Source organism: Panicum virgatum, chromosome 1N, assembly GCF_016808335.1.
Source record: "Panicum virgatum strain AP13 chromosome 1N, P.virgatum_v5, whole genome shotgun sequence".
In the NCBI taxonomy this organism is placed as follows: domain Eukaryota; kingdom Viridiplantae; phylum Streptophyta; class Magnoliopsida; order Poales; family Poaceae; genus Panicum; species Panicum virgatum.
Genome location: NC_053145.1, coordinates 43,855,218 through 43,876,110, shown reverse-complemented (window position 1 = coordinate 43,876,110; position 20,893 = coordinate 43,855,218). Strand labels below are relative to the sequence as shown.

At 44.1% G+C, this 20,893-nt stretch overlaps 1 protein-coding gene across 2 annotated transcripts; it reads left to right on the top strand.

Annotated features, from left to right (window-relative positions):
• Positions 1 to 375: 375 nt before the first annotated feature.
• LOC120655978 (transcription factor E2FA-like) lies at positions 376 to 7,220 on the top strand. 2 transcript variants are annotated; one of them, XM_039933971.1, is made up of 14 exons: positions 376 to 797; positions 1,837 to 2,017; positions 2,127 to 2,183; positions 2,285 to 2,370; positions 2,449 to 2,537; positions 2,650 to 2,701; positions 2,814 to 2,866; positions 2,968 to 3,018; positions 3,097 to 3,145; positions 3,286 to 3,351; positions 3,443 to 3,519; positions 3,596 to 3,824; positions 6,323 to 6,389; positions 6,488 to 7,220. In XM_039933971.1, exons 1-14 carry the CDS (start codon positions 570 to 572, stop codon positions 6,610 to 6,612), a joined length of 1,410 nt encoding a protein of 469 aa, XP_039789905.1. In that variant the 5' UTR covers positions 376 to 569; the 3' UTR covers positions 6,613 to 7,220. The 2 variants fall into 2 exon arrangements, with proteins under 2 accessions (XP_039789905.1, XP_039789904.1); XM_039933970.1 differs by having other exon boundaries at positions 379 to 797; positions 6,485 to 7,220.
• The last annotated feature ends 13,673 nt before the right edge of the window (positions 7,221 to 20,893 follow it).

The window sequence follows — 20,893 nt, the reverse complement described above, 5'->3', positions numbered from 1 at the left end:
TAGCCCGCTCTTGGCCACATCATCATCACGCAGACCGGGATCAGACGCCAATCGCCTTCATGAACAACCCCAGTCGACAGAAGACGAAGACCTCAAGACGGGGACGGGAAACTCCAACCCAAAACTAGCGGGATGGAAATGGAAATGAAAATGGAAATAGAACGTTAAGCGCGGTCCCGGCGGCCCACGAAGCGAAACCGCGTGGCCGGCCCATTAGAAATCCAGCCTGGGCGGCGGCGGCGGCCCATGTCCAGCCCCAAACGCCGCTCTACTTATAATTTCCCTCCTCCCTCCGTTCCCTCGTTTTCTGCTCGCTTTCTCTCTCTTCCCTCTCTCCCTCCTCTATTCCCCTTTACCCCTCTTCCCTTCCCTCCCTCCCCTACCTCGCTAACCCCACCCACCCGCCTCCCTCCTCGCCCGTCCCCGCCGCCCGCCGCCGCCGGAACCCTAGCTCCGGCGAGGCCCCCGGCTTCCCCTCCGTCGATCGGGCTCCGGGGAGCCCCGCGCCCCTCCGCGCGATCGCGGGAGATCCGGGGGTGGTCGCCGCCGGCTGTGGGGGTGGGAGCCACATGTCGGGGGTCGGCAGCGGCAGGCCGCCGGCCGCGCAGAAGATCCTGCAGTCGCTGCGCCCGCCCATCGCCTTCGCCTCGCCGTCGCGGCCGCCCTTCGCCGCGCCCGACGACTACCACCGCTTCCCCACGCCGGCAGCGGCCGCGGCCCCAGCCGCCACCTCGGGCGGCGTCGGCGCGGCGGGCGCTTCTGATACTATCGAGGAGGGGCTGGTCATCCGGACGCCGGTGAGACGATGCTTTTAGCTCAGCGAGAACCTCCGGATTTGTTTCCCTTGTGTTTTTCTGGTCAGCTTACAGTCACTGTCTTCAGATGTTTTAAGGCGGCGAATTTTCCGTCTGCTATTGTTCATATGTGTGGATTTGTGTTTAGCTGCACCGGTCATAAGTTGAACCGCGTCAAATTCTGGCCAATTTCGTAGCTCCCTGGAAGTCTTCCCTGAGTATCAGGAAGCTCAAATGCTCCGTACTCGCAATTATTAGACGTCAGGTAGGCGCGAACTGTAATTGTTGTGCCTATGCAACCAGGAATCCAGGATCCAAAGAAGAAACAATTTATCTCACACAGTTGTTACCATGCTGCGAGATTTGGAAATGGAGGGAAAGTTTTGTCTTGTAAAGAGTAATAATCTATGTGATGCAGATGTCATCCACCAAGAGATCTGGGATACATGGAAACTTGGTCAACAGATACAAATAACCTATTCCCTTAATCATTGCCATAATAGCCTGCATATTGTGTGGCTGCGAGTATCATTTGGCTTGCAGCAGGACTTGATTGTACACTGTTGAGGTGTACCCCTGCACTCCATACTTGTCTCTGTAGGCTTGCCAAATGAAAATAAAATGCTCAAATGAAATTCTATGCTTTATCCTTTCTTTTTGCCAACATGTGTCTATGCAAGCCCTGGGAGATGTGATCATGTTCTCTTGTAACCATTCTGTCTGAAACTTTCTCGTTACTTCTTTCTGGTAGTTCACATGGAACTCCCGGGCCATTTATTTTAGGTAAAAGCTGCAAATTGTCATAGTTTCACTTAGCGTTATGATATAACCTTGTGGGTCAGCATTTATATGCCTTAGCCTCTAGGTTGACTACATCAATGAAGTGTAATGGTTCCATGCCACTAATGATGCCCGATTGGCGTCAGCTCTTTTTCTGCTTTCTAGACCATGTCCACAAATTCTATTGTCACATTTTAGCATATCCTTAATATTTTAGCTATTAATGACAGCTATGTAACACAAGTCCGTTTCTCTTCTGCAGCTAAAAAGAAAAGCCACATCTGAAGACAATGATGCTGCTGAGTCAAGTGACTGTATTATTACTAGCACTGGATTTCCTGGTAGTTCGATGCTCACTCCAGTCTCTGGAAAAACTGTTAAAACTTCGAAGTCAAAGGCGAAGAACAATAAAGCTGGGCCTCAAACGCCTACGTCAAATGTTGGTGAGTCGAAACTTATTTAACTATATGCCATGGTCATTTGCTTTGAACTCTTCTTCATTTATGTTTGCCTGGAACAAAAGGGTAAAGATGAATGTTTTTGTACGCGCAGGTTCACCTCTCAATCCAGAAACGCCTGCTGGCACTTGCCGCTATGACAGTTCATTGGGTATAACACTACATCTTAGATTTCTTCTTTTGGATTTGAGTAATATTACCCTTTCCATAGTAATGCTTGCTGTTACTTATATCCTTCTGATCGTTGTTCAGGGCTTCTGACAAAAAAGTTCATTAACCTGCTCAAGCAGGCTCCAGATGGCATTTTAGATTTGAATATTGCTGCAGAAACACTAGAGGTTGCAGATTTTCTTCATTTCCAGCTATCATCTCTTTTTGTCCACTTGGTATACATTCAATGATTTATTACAATTTAGGTTCAAAAACGGCGGATATATGACATTACCAATGTCCTTGAAGGAATTGGATTAATAGAGAAGACACTTAAGAACAGAATCCGTTGGAAGTAAGATAGCTTTCTTTCGTGAACCCTTCTTTTCCTGTATTACAATGCACTATTTACATCATTAACAATTGGTCTTGTTATTTCATGATGCTAATCTTGCATGACACTACAGGGGCCTGGATGATTCAGGTGTTGATTTGGATAATGGTATTTCTGCATTGCAGGTATTAGTTTCTATAAATTTGCTTTCATATTGAAATTACCATGCTGTGCACCTGAGTACCTTTGTTTCATGAGATGTATGCTAATAACTAAACCTGAGCTCAATTTTTGCAGGCAGAAGTTGAAAATCTTAGCCTGCAGGAGCAAGCATTAGATGAGCATATACGGTATAGCTATTGCATGTTTCTCTGCAAAGCTTACTCTCTGCTAGTATGTCACAGTTCCAAACAAAAACTGTACATAATCTAGTGTTTTGCTTCCCATTCAGTGATATGCGTGAAAAACTAAGGGGCTTAACTGAAGATGAAAACAATCAAAGGTACCTATATTTCTTTTACATTACTTATTCTCGTATGTTACTGTTTAATACAATGTCGAAGTTTCATTTGTCTATTAGGTGGCTATATGTGACTGAAGATGATATCAAGAGATTGCCCTGCTTTCAGGTATGGTACTCTACTTAAATGCTTACTTAGTGTAATATTGTTGTAGCCTTGAAGATCATCCATTGCTTTAAATCAAACTATTATTGTTGTAATCAATTTATATGGTAGGTCAGTAGTTAATATTTGTGCTCTTTCTGCAGAATGAAACACTAATTGCGATAAAAGCACCTCATGGTACTACACTTGAAGTCCCGGATCCGGATGAGGTAGGAGGCAGTAAAATAATGTGCTTTGTGTACACAAATAAATAGTAGTGGTTAAACTTGTAACTCTTGGGTATTTTTGCTGCCTGTGCAGGTTGGTGATTATCTTCAAAGGAGATATAGAATTGTATTAAGAAGTACAATGGGACCAATAGATGTTTACTTGGTTAGGTAATGTTGTATTCCTCTTGTGAAGTTATATGTTTGGATTGAATTTTAGCTAATCAAAACCCTGTTCAAATGATAGTCAATTTGATGAGAAATTTGAGGACTTGGGTGGTGTTGCAACACCTACAAGGCATACAAATATGCCTAGACGTTATCCCATTGAAGATTCCAATACAACAAATGGTGGACAATGTAGCACAGCAATGGATGTGGAACAAAATGTTCAACAAAGCCAGAGGACTCCACAGGATCCTAGTGCTTTGCATGATTTTGGAGGGATGACAAGGATTATTCCTTCGGATGTTGACGTAAGCCAGATCTTTCTAAAGTTTATACTTTTTTAGCCTATTTCTTTTCCAACAACAACAACAACAACAACATAACCTTTTTTCCTAAGCAAGTTGGGGTAGGCTAGAGATGAAACCCGAAAGAAATAAGTTCAAGGTTCAGGCACATTGATAGCTAGTCTCCAAGCGCTCCTATCCAAAGCTATCTCTTTAGAGATGTTCCAATCCTTAAGGTCTCTCTTAACCGACTCATCCCACGTCAGTTTAGGTCTACCTCTACCCCTCTTTACATTATCGACTAGCTCAAGGATCCCATTACGCACCGGCGCCTCAGGAGGCCTTCGTTGGACATGTCCAAACCATCTCAGCCGATGCTGAGTAAGTTTCTCCTCAATTGGTGCCACCCCGACCCTATCCCGAATAACTTCGTTCCGGACTCTATCCCTCCGTGTGTGCCCGCAAAACCACCGCAACATCCGCATCTCTGCTACACTCAGTTGCTGCACATGTCGTCTTTTTGTAGGCCAACATTCAGCACCGTATAATATCGCCGGACGAATTGCTGTCCTATAGAATTTGCCTTTTAGCTTTTGTGGCACCCTCTTGTCACAAAGGATGCCAGAAGCTTGCCGCCATTTCAACCAGCCAGCTGAAATTCTATGCCTAACATCTTCATCAATGTCGCCATCCTTTTGTAACACCGATCCTAAATACCGAAACGTATCCTTCTGGACCACCACTTGCCCATCTAGACTAACGTCTCCCCCCTCATGCCTAGTCGCGCTGAAATCGCACATCATGTACTCGGTCTTGGTCCTACTAAGTCTGAACCCTTTCGACTCTAACGTGCGTCTCCACAGCTCTAACTTCCTATTAACCCCTGCCCTACTCTCGTCAATTAGCACCACATCATCAGCAAAGAGCATACACCAAGGGATCTCACCTTGTATATCCCTTGTGATCTCATCCATCACTAAAGCAAATAAATAAGGGCTCAATGCTGACCCCTGGTGTAGGCCTATGTTAATAGGAAAGTCAGTGGTGTTGCCATCACATGTCCGGACAAACGTCGTCGCATCTTTGTACATATCCTTAATGAGGGTAATGTACTTGGTTGGGACTTTGTGCTTCTCCAAAGCCCACCACATGACATTTCTCGGTACTTTGTCATATGCCTTCTCAAGGTCAATGAAGACCATGTGCAAGTCCTTCTTCTGCTCCCTATATCTCTCCATCAATTGTCGTATTAAGAAAATCGCCTCCATGGTTGACCTTCCAGGCATGAACCCAAATTGGTTTTGGGTCACACTTGTCCCTCTTCTTAGGCGATGCTCGATGACCCTCTCCCAAAGCTTCATCGTATGGCTCATCAGCTTAATCCCACGGTAGTTAGTACAACTTTGAACATCGCCCTTGTTTTTGAAGATAGGTACTAATATACTTCTCCTCCATTCTTCCGGCATCTTGTTTGACCGAAAAATGAGATTAAAAAGCTTAGTTAACCAAACTATTGCTCTATCCCCTAGGCATCTCCACACCTCAATGGGAATACCATCAGGACCCAATGCTTTACCTCTCTTCATCCTCTTCAAAGCCTCCCCGATCTCTACCTCCTGAATTCTCCTCACAAAACGTCTGTTGGTATCGTCAAAAGAGTCATCTAACTCAAGGGTAGGGCTCTCACTCTCCCCATTAAACAACTTGTCGAAGTACTCTCTCCATCTATCCATGATCTCATCATCCTTCACTAGCAGTCGATCTGTCCCATCCTTAATGCATTTGATTTGGTTGATGTCCCTTGTCTTCCGCTCGCGGATCCTAGCCATCCTATAAATGTCCTTTTCCCCTTCTTTCGTGCCTAGCCGCTGATACAGGTCATCATACGCCTTACCTTTTGCTACACTCACAGCTCGCTTTGCAACCCTCTTCGCTAATTTATAACCCTCGATGTTGGCTGCACTCTTGTCAAGATGGAGACGCTTGAAACACTCCTTCTTCTCCTTAATAGCCCTTTGCACCTCGTCGTTCCACCACCAGGTGTCTTTCCCCTCCTGTTTGCCTCCCTTACTCACGCCAAACACCTCTGAGGCCACCTTCCGAACACATGTTGCCATCTTTAGCCACATGTCATCTGCGTCTTCTCCTTCTTCCCAAGGCCCCTCACCTAGCATCCTTTCCTTAAACGCTTGTGCCGCTTCCCCTCTAAGCTTCCACCACTTTGTTCTCGCAATCTTGGTACATTTGTCCCGGTGGACACGTACCCGAAGACGAAGCCTATTTCTTTTCCAAGGTCATGAAATTTGGTATCGTTCATTTGACCATCTGAAAATACATCCAAATTACAGAAATCATATCAAATAACACAACGTTGTGCATGCATCTATGAACTTTTGATATGCTTTTGAGTTTTAATTCTTTTGACTCCTGAATGCAGATCTTTACACGTAGGACCTGCTAAATTTATAAAGTAGCCTGTTGCAATATCTCCATTCACTTACCATCCTTAACAAATTTTGCAGACGGATGCTGATTACTGGCTCCTAACAGAGGGTGATGTTAGCATTACTGATATGTGGAAAACAGCACGTATCCTTGATAATAATTCATTATAAGCTTGTTTAAACTCATCTGTGTTGTTAAGTAATTGTAGTTGCAATTGGATGACTTAACATGGAAAATAGCAGAAGTGCAGTGGGACCAGATGGACTTCTTGTCTGAAGACGTTGTCACACCACCTCATGCCCATAATCAGCAGCCAGTCACAGTCGGTGGGCCACAGATGCAGGCTCCAAGCATGGATAAACCATAAGATCATGGTGGCTTTTCAACTCTGACATCTGAAACACCTGGAGCAGTGTTTTGAATGAGATGTTTCTGGTGCAACGACATAGATTCTCTTGTGAAAGCAAGTGCTCATTGCAACAGAAGAGCAGGACACTTGGAGAGAAGTTAGGGCAGCAGTCCAGAACTTCAGATTGATGCGCACCTTGAATTCACACTGTTGCGGAGGCCAGTGAGGTCAACTAAGCTAACAGCTTGCTGCCTGATGGGTTGAAGCGCACCAGTTCAGTTTCACTGATAAAGGCACCTGCTCCATTGTGAGTCCATTGCTGCTCATTCATCCACTGCTCCATTCGTTTACCAAGCTAACATTATCAAACTAGCGGTACTCTGTTTAGAAATGCTGCAAAAATGTATAAATATCGTGACAAAATGGTGCACAATGCATGAAGTGTTGGTGTAACGATGGGTGAGGTATGAGCTATCGATGTAGCCAGAATTCTTTGTACTCTTTGTACAATTGTTTGATACCTAGCACGCTGTTTCCTTGTAAAAAAACTGTTCCATGCGTGTAACAAAGAGGAGACTCAAATTTTGTATCATCCATTTGATCAATCGATTAACTGTTTTTTAACAGCGGAAAGATGTCCTGTGTGCAGTGTTCCTTTTCGAGGCCTTGTGAGATGGGCTCTGCTATCTGACTTCAGGAGCTAGAGCACATTGCTACAGCAAAGAGTTTTTTTTTGTGGAAAAAATACGGCAGGTGCACTGCCAAATCGTATAAGGAGAAGCATAGGTTCATTTCAAGTTACAAGGATGCTTGAGTAAAACCTGAAATAATCGCAAAATCCCAGCGTGCCAGTAACAGTCTCTTCTAAATCAATTGCAGAAGGACCCCACCTTGGCAATAACAATCCCCCGAAGAGCAGCCCGAAAAGAGCTTTGTTCAGTTGTCAGGTGCTGCCGGGCTCTCCGTCACATGTCTAGCTGACAGATTTGCGTGAGCGGGTTGTTGGCCTGGATGAAGCAGTTAATTTTGTTGCCGGGGGTGTTGTGGTCAAGGACTGGCCTTGACAACCTATAGGCCGGCTCTTTTCTTGTTTTTAGGTTCTACTGGTGTTGGAGCTCTTGCTGACCAGCTCTTTGACAGCGAGAAGATGCTGGTCCGTTTTGACATGTCTGAATACTAGACGGGATTAGTGTTAGTTGCCTCTCATTGGATCACCAGCAGGGTTGTCTACATTGACAATGTAAGCATGGGAGCCTCAAGCAAAGAGCACTACATTAGCTAACTATGTGGCACGGCAGAAAATAAATATACAAACCAATATGAAGGAAGGCTGCCATGCAGGCACCGCTTTGTTCATCTTGACCTTCTTTGCCGCGGGAGTCACCTCGATCGACCACATCCCTCATCTTCATCATCAGAGTCACTGGGGTCTGCGGCCTCCCGGACGGCCCGACAAGCTTCCTGCCTGACGGACGAGGTGCTACCGTACGTGCTATCAGGTATCAGCTGCTGCTACTTCTTTCTCTTCTTTTTCGAAGGAGAACCGTGCTGCTGCTGCTGCTTCTTCTTTGCCACCTCATATTTCAGCGCATGCACATTAGCCCTGCATGCATGCACATTAACCCTAAATCCATTTGACATCAACGGTGAGATTGGTCATTAGGCGGTAATCACATCAACTCCTATCCATCTCTAGTAATCCCGCTCCATTTGTAGCAACGGGTCAAATTTTGGTCCGCCTCTTAAAAAATTCGGGGCGTTGCTACAAATCGCTTTTGTAGCATTGATAAGTTTGTTTTGCTCCACCTAATTCTAAGCTAGCCAACCACTTAGAGAGACCAGCCAGACTGTTCTAAAGCTAATTTTCTTTCTATATTGTACTAACTGGCAATGTATGTTATGCAAACCATCTTCGTATACAAACTATGGAAACTCCAATCTGGGCCATCAGATCAACATCCAAGGGGAGGGGCGCAGGAGGGTGAGAGGAGGGATTTGCAAAAGTGTGATTACCCAATCCAAGGGCGGGTCCAGATTGTAAAATTATTCCATCCCCCATGCCCCTTGGATGTTGATCCGATGGCCCAGATTGGAGTTTCTATAATTTGCATACGAAGGTGGTTTGCACAGCATACATTGTCGTACTTAATTACCTTAATCCTAATAGGCTTGTTACAGTGGTTGGAAAGCAGAGACTTACCTTCCTTTACTATTTTGTTGATTATTGCTAGCCAATTGATCTGCTATGTGAATTAAAAAAATTAATTTTTGAAGGTAAGCTATTTTTCTAATCGGAACATATTAATAACTCAATTGATATCGGTACCAGCACCACCTATCTTGTTACTAGTCCCACATATTTGGCACCTTTTTCTATATATCTCTTTGTACCTCTTATATCTCAGCCATTGATTTTACATGGTCATATTTTCCCCGTAAAGCTATGTATTCAAATTGCGGGGGGGGGGGGGGGGGGGGGGGGGGTATTAGGTATGCACTACATTATAAATTATAGTTCACTTATTTTATTACTAGTCTAACTTCTTTTATTCTGATCAGGTTTATAAAAAACCGCCAACATTGACAACACCCAAGTAATCTCATTCAATTCACGTCAATGTCCAATCAGTCTCATTTTATTCACCATATACATGTTCGATATTGCATCTATATGTTATTATAGTATATTTTCTAAAAATACATAAAATTATTATTTTTTTACGTAGAACAAAACTGAAGTGATTTATGATTTAGGACGGGTGGAGTATGGAATAAACAACAATTTATACACGTGTAACTAGCTCTACTGTCAAATAAATGTCACATGAGGGTCAACGTAACCTGACGCTAGCAGCTTGAACTCAAGTTCACTTCCCCTACACGTAGTGTGGTGGTTACAGGGCTTGTTCCATTAATCCTTTGCAAAAGGGATTGTGAAGGATTGAGAGAGATTTTGACTTGTTGGGGGATTTAAACCCCCCCAACCCCCTTCAATCCCCTCCATTTTCTTGACAAGAGACTTCTGAATAAAGTGTTCAGTTCCGAGGCTAGAAGTATTGTCTGTCAGGGCAAATCGCCCTTCGACAACTCAACTGGCAATGATACCAATGGCCATCGCACCAATTGCAGTTACACCAACTCTCGGTCCTGGATCCGCCTCTGACGGGAACCATCTCCGCTGCCTGATTACCGGAGTTGTTAGGCTGCTCACACCGGTGCACTGTAAAGGTTCCTTCAATAAACCTTTACTGTTTTTCTTGCTGCAGCAGTCTACTGGATTTTGTTTTTTTAGAAAAGGGAAATTTTATTTATTTCAAGCACAATACATCAAGGTGATACATCGTCTTGAAATTTTCCCGACCTCTGTCGGAACGACACACAGCCTAAACAGAGTTTGATATATATCCTTCCACACTAATGACTGTCAATCCTAAGACTAGACCGCCACCCATGTGCCCGGGTGAAAAAAAACATTGACCACATGTGCCAAGAAAAGAGAGGCCGTTACAAGTTTGTCCTGCAAAGTATGCTTCTGAAGAATAGCCCAAGTACGGAGCCAGTGCGTAGTTGAGTAGATAACCTGCAAAAAGGAAAAAAATTTGTTATCGAACACCACAGTATTTCTGCATAGCCAAACAGACCAACACAAGGCTGCCGCGCCCAGAAGTACTAGTGGCTTATAATCTTTAGAAATTCCATTGAGCCAGCTCCCAAACATTCGTTGTATATTATAAGGTTTTGGTATACCCCAGGCCACATAGACCATAGCACATACCATTCTCGTGAATCGGCAGTCAAAAAACAGATGTTGTATCGTTTCATTTTCATGACAGAAACAACACTGTTGGTTCCCCTGCCAATTACGTTTTGCAAGATTATCCTTTGTAAGAATAACGCCTCGTCTAAGATACCAAAGGAATATTTTTATCTTGAGTGGGGCTTTTAATTTCCATATACTCTTATTTAGGTTAGGAATGTTTTAATTGATTAAACCCAGATAATGTGATTTTACCGAAAAAACACCTGTCCGGTCTAAATTCCATTTAAAGTCATCTCTTTCTTGGCTGAGAACAATAGTTGACAGTCGTGAGACAAGATTGTTCCACATCACCAGCTTATTGTCAACTAGATCTCTACGCCAGGAGATGTTCGGGATCTGTGTACTTAGTACATCAGTCAGCGCATCCTGCTTCTTTCTGACTATATTATATAGTTGTGGGTATTGATCGCGTAAAGGACTATTTCCTAACCAAGAATCTTCCCAGAATCTTACTTGAGACCCATCCTTTATAATGAATGTTTCGAATCATAGAAAATCTCGTTTTACCTTCATCAGGCTCGCCCTGAAATGTGAATCTCCGCTCTTCCATTGGGCCTGTACCAACGGCTTAGACCCTAAGTATTTATTGCGTAAAATCTGCTGCCAAGTTCCATCTGTTGTTAACAGACGGTATAGCTACTTACTGAGTAAAGCTATGTTCTTTAATTCCAAATTGTGAATCCCTAGTCCCCCTTGATCCTTGGGTTGACACAGGATGTCCCACTTTGCTAGCCGATACTTTCTTTTATGCTCGTCACTTTGCCAAAAAAAATCTAGATCGAAAATAGTCTAGATTTTTACGAATCCCTTTTGGGATTTCAAAGAAGGACATCATATACATGGGTAAGCTGCTAAGAACAGAATTAATTAGAGTTAAACGACCTCCAGTTAAAAGGTGTTTATCTTTCCAACTACTGAGACGTTTTTCAAACCGTTCTTGGATCTTCAGCCAATCGCTATTAGACAATTTCCTATAATGAATCGGAATACCTAAGTATCGGATTGGGAAAGATCCTGGATTACAACCAAAAAGTTCCATGTACTGACTTTCGCAAGTCTTCGCTTCACCAAAACAGAAGATTTCACTCTTATGGACATTAATTTTGAAACCCGATAGCTGCTCAAAAGCACAAAGAATAGTCTTCATATTATGAGCCTGCTCCAGGTTATGATCCATAAAGAGGATAGTATCATCAGCATATTGTAGGATTGATAGCCCGTCATCTACCAGATGGGGCACCACACCACTCAGCAAACCCTCTGCTTTTGCTCTCTTAATGAAAAGTACGAGCATATCAGCTACTATATTAAAAAGGATGGGTGAGAGTGGGTCACCTTGCCTTAATCCTTTCTTTGTTTGAAAATATGGACCCACCTCATCGTTGACGTTTACTGCTACACTTCTGCTTGAGATGAAAGACTTAATCCACTCAATCCACTTGCGTGAAAAAGCCTTTCAGGCTAAGTATCTAAAACAGGAAGTTCCACCTCACTTTATCATAGGCTTTTTCAAAATCTATTTTGAAAATTACCCCACTCTGGTTCTTGTGGTGTAATTCGTGGACCGTTTCATGCAAGATGGCAACTCCTTCTAAAATGTTTCGGCCATGCATAAAAGCCGTCTATGAAGTACTAATTATGTTATCGGCAACCGAGTTAACACGGATTGTCGCCACTTTCTTGAAGATTTTGAAACTCACATTCAAGAGGTAGATCGGCCTGTATTACTGGATTTTGCTGGCTTCTTGTGTTTTCGGCAATAACGTTATGACACCAAAATTTAGATTGAAGAGAGGAAGATCACCTTTATGCAGATCATGGAACATTTGCATGAGGTCCCCTTTAATGACGTCCCAAAACTGCTGATAGAATTCAGCTGGTAATCCGTCAGGTCCTGGCGTTTTGTTATGATCCATCTCAAAGATTGCATCTCGAATCTCCTTTTCAGTGAAAGGAGCTATGAGGAATGCATTTTCTAGAGGACTGACTTGAGGGATATCATCCATCCTATCGCTTATAGAAAAACTATTTTCTTCAGGAGGACCGAATAATTCTTTGTAAAATTGGGTGATATAACCTTTTAGGTTATGCTGACCCTCAATTTTTCCACCCTCGTGTTCTAGGGAGAAGATACGTTTCTTACGATGTTTGCCATTTGCAACCATCTGAAAGTACTGAGTATTATTATCCCCCAAGAGAACGTCAGTCACTTTGGCCCGTTGATAATACTTGAGTTCCTCCTCTCGCAGGAGTTTTATCAATTCATCCCGAGCAGATTCCAGTTGATTCCTCTCCTCGTCCATGAGTGTTCTAATTTCAGCTTGGGTATCTAGGTTCGTCACTACCGATTGGAGGTTTTCCTTTTGTGTTTTATACACTCCATGGTGGTGGCGGGCCCTCCCCCACAAGTGCTTTCTAAGTGCCCCCAATTTTCTATTCTAGAGTTGCACTGAATTTTGGCCGCTAACTGGTTTATTCCAAATTTCTGTGACCCGCTCTTTTACATCCTCATGGGATGGCCAACTAAGTTCCAGTTTGAATTGCTTTGTATGTCCCGTAAAAGATGGGTCACCATTTTCCAAAAGTAACGGGGTATGATCTGAGACGCCTCTGTCCAGCGCATGCACTATTACCATCGGGTATTTGAATTCCCATTCAGTTGTCATTAGAACTCTATCGAGCTTCTCATAGGTCGGATCCGGTAGAGAGTTTTCAAAGGTGTATTGTCTCCCTGTTAACTCTATCTCCCAAAGATCAAAGCTATCAATGACGGCATTAAATAGGAACGGCCAGCGAGGATTAAAGTTATCTTTATTCTTTTCCTTACTATGCCTCATGATGTTAAAGTCACCCCCAATTAAGGTGGGCAATGGATTCTGTTGACACGTACGAACGAGTTCCGACAGAAAAGCTGCTTTGAAATCATTTTGTACCGGACCATAAACTGCCATCAAAATCCATTTGAAGTCATCGTTTCTATTTCGGAGATGGAACATAATAAAAAATTCCCCTTCCACAATAATGGACAGATCAAGGACCGATGAGTTAATTCCCAGTAGAATACCGCCCGACCGTCCCCTAGGTGGGAGGCAATGCCAGATAAATCCCCGTCGCCAGAAAGACGGTTAAGATTTGATCCAGACATGTCCTATTTCCCGGTCTCCATGACGGCAACAAAGTCTAGTTTGTGATCTCTAATTGCATCTGAGATGTATCTATATTTAGCCAAGTCTGAAAGACCTCTGCTATTCCAATAGAATCCTTTCATGGGGAAACACTTGTTTAGTTTTTGGGCCTTTTTCCGCGCCTTGGCTTTTTTCGCTGTTGATTTCGACTTACGCCCGGTCACCTTAAGGTCACAAATTCTCATGCCTAGGTCCGGGTCATCCAAATCCACATCAGTAATATCCTTGATTAAGTGGGAAAGGAGCTTGTTTTCATTTTCAAGATCCTCCTCATCACTTAAATCAAAAGGATTTAAAACAGTATCTGCTCTTTTGTTTTTTGGCTGACCTTAACTTTGTCCACTTCGATTCGTTTCAGTGCATTAGAAGAAACACTAATCTCTTTAGAACTACTACCCATAGATATCCCGATAGACTTTAGGTTTGCAACACAATTGTCCACCGGTAACTTAATATTAAAAGAGATGTTACCTGGTGGGGACGTCCCTGCCGGGCTATCTAAATTCCATCTTGCAGTGCGTCGCTTGGCCCTTTCCAATACATGCTCGTCAGCTGCAGGAATCCCGTCTGCAGTATACGAGTAATTAGAACGAGCGCTTCAACGTTTGCCATCAACCAAAACTGACCCCTCTTGGGTAAAAGGATTTAAAGCAATACCTTCGATTCTTTTATTTGGTGTCATAAAACAAGTCGATGCCGACTGTCCTGACTCCTTTTGCGATGGTGCAGGTGAGGTGGCTTCCCATAAAACGGGAATATTTGTCTCCCTCCCTGTCTGCCCCTGCGAAGCTGCTGCAAATATTTCAAGTGATGTCAAGTTTATAACATCAAAACAAATATTTGTCGTTTGTGAAAAAAGGATGATGCTCACTTTCGGTGATAGCAGCGGTAGCAGACTGTGCAGGATGTGTGTAACACCCGTTCTGGAGCACCACCTCCTCGCAGCAACTCTGTATGGCCGTGTTGCCCTCCACTTGCGGTGACTGGTGGACAAGTTTCACTGTCCCTGTAGCCTCCTTTTCGTGCAGCCCAGAATCTGCATCAGAACAGGATGCATGAGGTTGTGAACACAAATTTAAATCACCGTAAATCCGAAAAAACAAAGGATGATACTTACTAGCAATGCGTCCAGAATCCGGTCTAAAACTCATTTTGGGTACAGTCACCGCAATCGGAGGCAACTTATCATCCTTTTTCAAAAATACTAATGGTTTCGGCGGAGGGCACGGACGTCGTTTTCCCAACGGTGTCACAGCAATGAGATGTTGCATTGGAGTAGGACTGGTACTCCCTGACTGAGGTGCTGAAGAATCTGTCTTGCTATCTCTTTTAAGTTTCTTTGCCGCCATCTCACTTTCTGGATTCTCAGTGCCACCATTCCCAGCCCCGAAATCATCTTGATCCATGGGGTCAACATCCTCTACTTGTAACCGCTGCTGGTACAAACAGCTCATCCTCCAAAGTATAAGTGATAAGGTAACCTTCCGTGCCAAAAACTAGGTCTGTAGTGAGTGGTAATTGAGATTTGTCTAGTAACCCCACTTTGACTCTAATTATTCCCATCTTCCTGTGGGTGTTCATATCCACCTCCCGTGTATTTCCAATTACTGTACCAAGGGCCCAGAAAACAAGATAGTTCCTATAAGCATGTGGCACCCTGGTAATGTGTACCCAGGCTTCCTCCAATTCATAAGTCGGAGTGATATCCTGATTGTGATGCCATACTGAAACAGTAAGGGTGACACCATGATTCTTCAAATGGTAACCAATATCAACCATACTCAGCAACGCTTCCTTTACATTTAGCGGTCTACTGGATAACTCACGCTATCTTTGCGGAGGGTCTGGATTCCGCTACATTCAGCGGAATAGGGGAGGCCCGCTACGCGCCCTGGTGGCGCGGGCTCGCCCGCGCGCGCGTCCCAACCGCCCGGCGCGAGGGTGGCGAGGTCGGACGAGGAGCAGAGCGCAACACCGGGGACGGCTGCCGCCGCCATAGGGGAGGGGGGCGGAGGGCCGGTGTCACACCCAGAGCGGATCCACGCATCGCTGGAGGCACTGGGCGAGTCTAGTTCTGGCGGAGAGGGAGAGGGAGAGGTAGAGGGAGAGGGAGAGGGAGGGGCGGCCAGCTGAGCGGATCTAGGCCAGTGGAGGTCGAGTTGGAGCTAGGCTGGCAGACATTGAGGTGGAAGGAGGGAGCGGCCCGAGCTTCCCCACCGCGGCTGGTGCGCGTGCGGGCTCGAGCTCCGCCGCCGCGGCCGATGTCGGTGTTTACCGCCAAGCCTGCTCAGAGATACTCTTAGCAGTAGGATTGTAAGTAGGGATCGACTAGCTCTGAAACTCGATGGTGCAAGGAACCTAAGGATTTAGACAGGTTCGGGCCGCGAGATGCATAATACCCTACGTCCTGTGTGGTTACTTGTATTGCCTTAGGTGTTGATGTGTTTTGAGAGGGTCCCCGCCCACCATTATATATCTTGGGAGACAGGGTTACATGGAAAGTCCTAACCGAGTACTGTCGGAGTCCTACTACAACACAGTCGGGTAGTTTCTTTGTACTGTAGCTAGTTCTACATCTATTCGGGTAGCTACAAGAGAGGTAAGGTACATCCATGCGCTATCCCTTACTCTTGAACATTCTATGCCTATGAGCAGTCTCGCTGCCCCGGGTCTGATAAGCCCTAGAGCTCTTCGTAGCCGAGTCCTGCAGGCATCGAGTACTTGGTGAGGCATCTTCGAATACTTCAAGTAATCAGAACATCCTTCTAGTTGTTTCTGGGCCTTCCTTCAGGTACGTCGAGTAGTCTTCCAAGTACTTCCGGATGCTCCGAGACTGTGAGGTGCTCAAGCCCCGAAACCGAGGCGAGTACTTATCTTACCAGCCTTCTAGTAAAGGAGTCGAGTGGAAAAGCTTCTGGTTTTATGTCGGAAATTTTGAATCTCCTTTGCCTGAGAGGACTCCTGGAGCCCCCAAGGCCCAGGCAAATTGGATGAGTGTCGGGCCTGGAGGAAACCAAGTGACGACCTTACTCGGTGCTCTTGCAAGACTGAAGAAGAATGGGGTCACTGGAGACCATGTAGTATTCCTTTCTGAGCCGTCGAGTACAACCTTTGCAATGGCGCCAGCATCCTGCATTCAGATACGAAGGCACGGGAGATCCATCTTGATTCTCTCCTGATCAAATTCTTCAGTCTGACTTGATGAAAAGATGCTGCAAAGTACTCGACAATTTTGACAAGTCTCTGACTCTTCCAGTTTTGTTCTGGGCAGGCAACCCGCCCGAAAATTTCTAGGTAAGTATTCAATCATCATACTCGAGTATTTTTTCATGCATACTTCTTTTGTTTTTCTGATGAAGCTATTCTTACAGAAGAACTACAAAACATGAGTATGTCCTCGTCTCTTGCTGACGCCGCTCAATCTGATGGCGATAATGGAAAGAAGCGGAAGGCAACCCCTGGATCACTATTGTGGGGAAAAGTTTATTGTCTTGACAGCGGCGAGTAAGTGTCCTGCTTGGCCCAAGTATCAGTTTATTTCCAATTATAGAAGGCTCAGATTCAAAATTTCCGTAACTGGATAGAAGATAATCCGGAGACATCTACTCAATTAGTCCCCCAATTCTCCAATAATCAGGTTGATCGAGTGCTCTGATACTGCAATGTGCGAAGAGGTGGGCACTTTAGGCACGACAAAGGAAAGTGCGCCTGGAGCAAAGAAGTTTGCTCCAACTACTGAACAAATTCCTCCATCTGCGGCTGCTAATGATGCCGCCACTGCTGCCGCTGCTAGTGGTGGAGAAGCTGGCGGGTCAGGTAGATCTGGTGTTCGAGTGGTACCCTTCCAATCTCTCCTTTCTTCTACTCAAGAAGAGTTGGGTAAGGAACTCTTTGATGATCCTCTGCTCAGTGTGGAGAATATACAGAAGCTTGCAGACTATATGCAATGGAGCTTCAAATTTATCAAGGTATGCCTTCTCCTGTCAAGTGCTTTTTTGTATCGAGTAGTTTTAATCTTTGATTTGTCATTTTTGGTCTTATAGGATGTTGCCAACCGGTCTTTCTTGAAGTCTCATGCTTTGTATAAGACCGTGGATAACCGGAACACCCTGGCCCAAAAGAATGCCAAGATTGCCAAGTGCCTTGATCAAGCTCTCGCTATGCGGAACCAACTTTATGAAGCTAACCGAAAGCATACGCAAGAGACTTATGAATTTTTTTGAGCAAAAACCGTGGGGCAAAGCCCCCCGGCAACTGAAATAAATTAAACTAAGCAAGGATAGTACAAAGACTTACACTAAGCCTAACCAGAGGTTAGGAAAAGCAGGGAGCAGGAAAAGAAAGGAGAAAAAAAGAAAAAAAAAAGACTGTACAAAGCTGCAACAGCTTAAGAGAAAAAGCATGGCCTCACAAGGCCTCAAGCCAAAGGTTAATGGAATGGTGGAGACTCTGCTTAATTCTGCATGGATGTCTTGTTACTTCAGCTTTAAAAGAAGCCCTCCAAGAAACCAGTCCTGGAGCCTTATTGTTGAAAATGAAATCATTTCTTTCATTCCAAATAGTCCAAGCCCCGATCATAAAGACTTCCATAAAGAAAGGTTGCAAGAACTCCTCTTTGGCTATGTATATCTTCTGATGGATATTTGGATTACCATCCCAGGAGATGCCAAGAGATAACCACTGAAAAATAGATGTTCCGACGTTTCTTCTAATCCTTCCTGGCAGAGTACACAATTGTATCCCTCCTCTAGGAACTTCTTTCTTCTTCTCAGCAAGTTTCTTGTATTGAGCCTGTCATTTAAGAGTAACCAGGCAAAGAATTTAATATTTGGCACGCACTTTGTCTTCCAGATCCAGATGAGGGTTTTATGTGGCTGAATAGATCTGAATTGGTGCTGGTAGTACTTGCTCGAGGAATAGCACTGCTGTCCCCAAATGAAAGACCAACTGTCTTTGGCCCCTGACTCATAATATGGCATAGAAGCCAGCAATTGTTCTAACTCAAGTAATTCATTATAAGCCTGCCTGGACATGGGAATTTTGAAACAATCAATCAGGTTAGCAGCTTGCCTCAATTTCCAGAGAGAGATATTAGGATCTTTTGCAAAGACCAACAAATTGGGGAAAACCAAGGTGTGAATTTTGCCATTAACGAGATCATCCCAAAAGCTGACTGTGTCCCCTTTGCTTGGAGAACAAAAAGCAACACCTCTGAACTGAACATTCAATCTGAGAATATCTTTCCACCAAAAGGAACCTTTCTCTTTTGCCAGATGAGGTACAACATCGATATAATATTTCTGCCAAATAAGATTTACCCACTGTATATTTTCCTTTCGGTAAAACTTGTCTAGTTGCTTAAGTAAAAGAGCATCATTCTGTATGCTCAAATTAATGACCCCAAGACCTCCTTTATTTTTTGGTCTCCTGACTAAGTCCCAGGCAGCAAGATTGTACCCTTTGTTTCTGAAATCTTTTCCTCTCCAAAGGCAGTTTCTCCTGAGTTTATCAATTATCTCCACCACAGCAGCAAGCAATTTAAGAGAGCACATGTAGTATGTAGGAAGAGAAGAGATGACAGAGTTAACTAGCTGAAGTCTTCCTGCATAAGAGAGAAATTGAGAACTAGCTGATAATTTCCTTTCAATCCTGCAGATTAGAGGAGCATAGTCTTTCACTTGAGGTTTAGTGAGGCCCAAAGGGAGGCTTAGGTAAGTGAAGGGGAACAAGCCAACAGTGCATCCAAAAGTATTAGCAAGAGAGCAAGCCTTTTCCTGATCAATATTTATTGGGATCAAACAGGATTTGTGGTAGTTGACTTTTAGACCACTAGAGATGGTGATCTTGAAGAGGATTTCTTTCAGCATGGCTAGTTGCAATTCACAGCCTTGCATAATGATGATGGTGTCGTCAGCATATTGTACCACAGGAAAAGGAATATCAGGCCCCTGTGGGAAAGGGGGGAGGAGATTTCCCTGTTCATATTCATGATTGATCACATGCTGGATAAGATCAGCAGCAATGGCAAAGAGTAATGGAGACAAAGGGTCTCCTTGCCTAACCCCCCTTTTGCAAACAAAGTATTTCCCTGTAGTCCCATTGAGAAGAACAGAAGAGGTGGCAGAGGTAAGAATATCTTGAATCCAACGAATCCATCTGGGAGGGAAGCCTTTAGCTCTAAGAATTTCCAGAATGGCTGAGTGCTCTATTAAGTCAAAAGCTTTCTCAAAGTCTATCTTAAGGATGACTATCTCTCTCTTGGAGTGGTGGCATTGATGGAGATATTCAAAGGCCCACCCTAAGCAATCTTGAATTGTTTTACCCTTGATGAAGCTATACTGATTACTGTGAACAATTTCAAGGACTGCAGCCTGAAGTCTGTTAGCAAGCAGTTTGGAGATCAGCTTAATCGGGCAGTTCACTAAGGAGATAGGTCTGAAATCATTCACCTTCCCAGGGTTGTCAATCTTTGGCACTAAGGTTATATAAGAGTGATTGATACTTTTTAGATTGGCCTGGTGGTGGTAGAAGTCATCACAAAGCTTGTACAAATCAGACCTGATGACATGCTAGGCTTTCTTGAAAAAGAGAGACTTATGAATTGAAACAACGAATCAAGAGCTTGGAGGAGGAGAAAGCCAAATTTCAGGAACAACTGCAACTTGCCCAAGCCTGTAAGTACTCGAATTGTACCTGGTAGTCTTAAGCCATTGTTTGCAAAATCACTGAAGTGTTTGTCCTTGCACAGGTCCATCAAGTGAACATGATCGGCTGGTTGCTGTAGCCCAGGCGATTGTGAACATGGTTGATCCTCAGGAGGGGGAAACATCGAGTAGCAAATCTCTGGTCGAGCGCTTGGAAGAAACTCCCAGGAATCTTGTCGACTACCTGACTGCAACCTCCAAGAACTACCTGTCTCACATGCTTGCCATTGTGAAATCATTCTGGCCTCAGCATATCTTAGCTCCGATAGCTTTAGGAATAGCTGCTGATTGCCCAGATCAGGATTTCCTTCGTTATCATGAGGAAACAAAGCCGATTGCTGAGGAGATCCTAAAAAACTTAGCAGAATGATTTGCTTGTAATTGTTCCTTAGATCTGTATAGACTTGTTGTATAAATCACTGTTTTATCCTGTTGATGTATATCCAGAAGCTTGGTCTGAAATCGTAGGATAAGTAGTCGATATACAATCTACTCGAGCGAGCGAGTAGGGTGTCGTTTTGGAGTAACCACCGTAGTCTATCAGTTAGGATGAATCCCGTCAGATTATCTAGATAGAAAAAACTGCATAG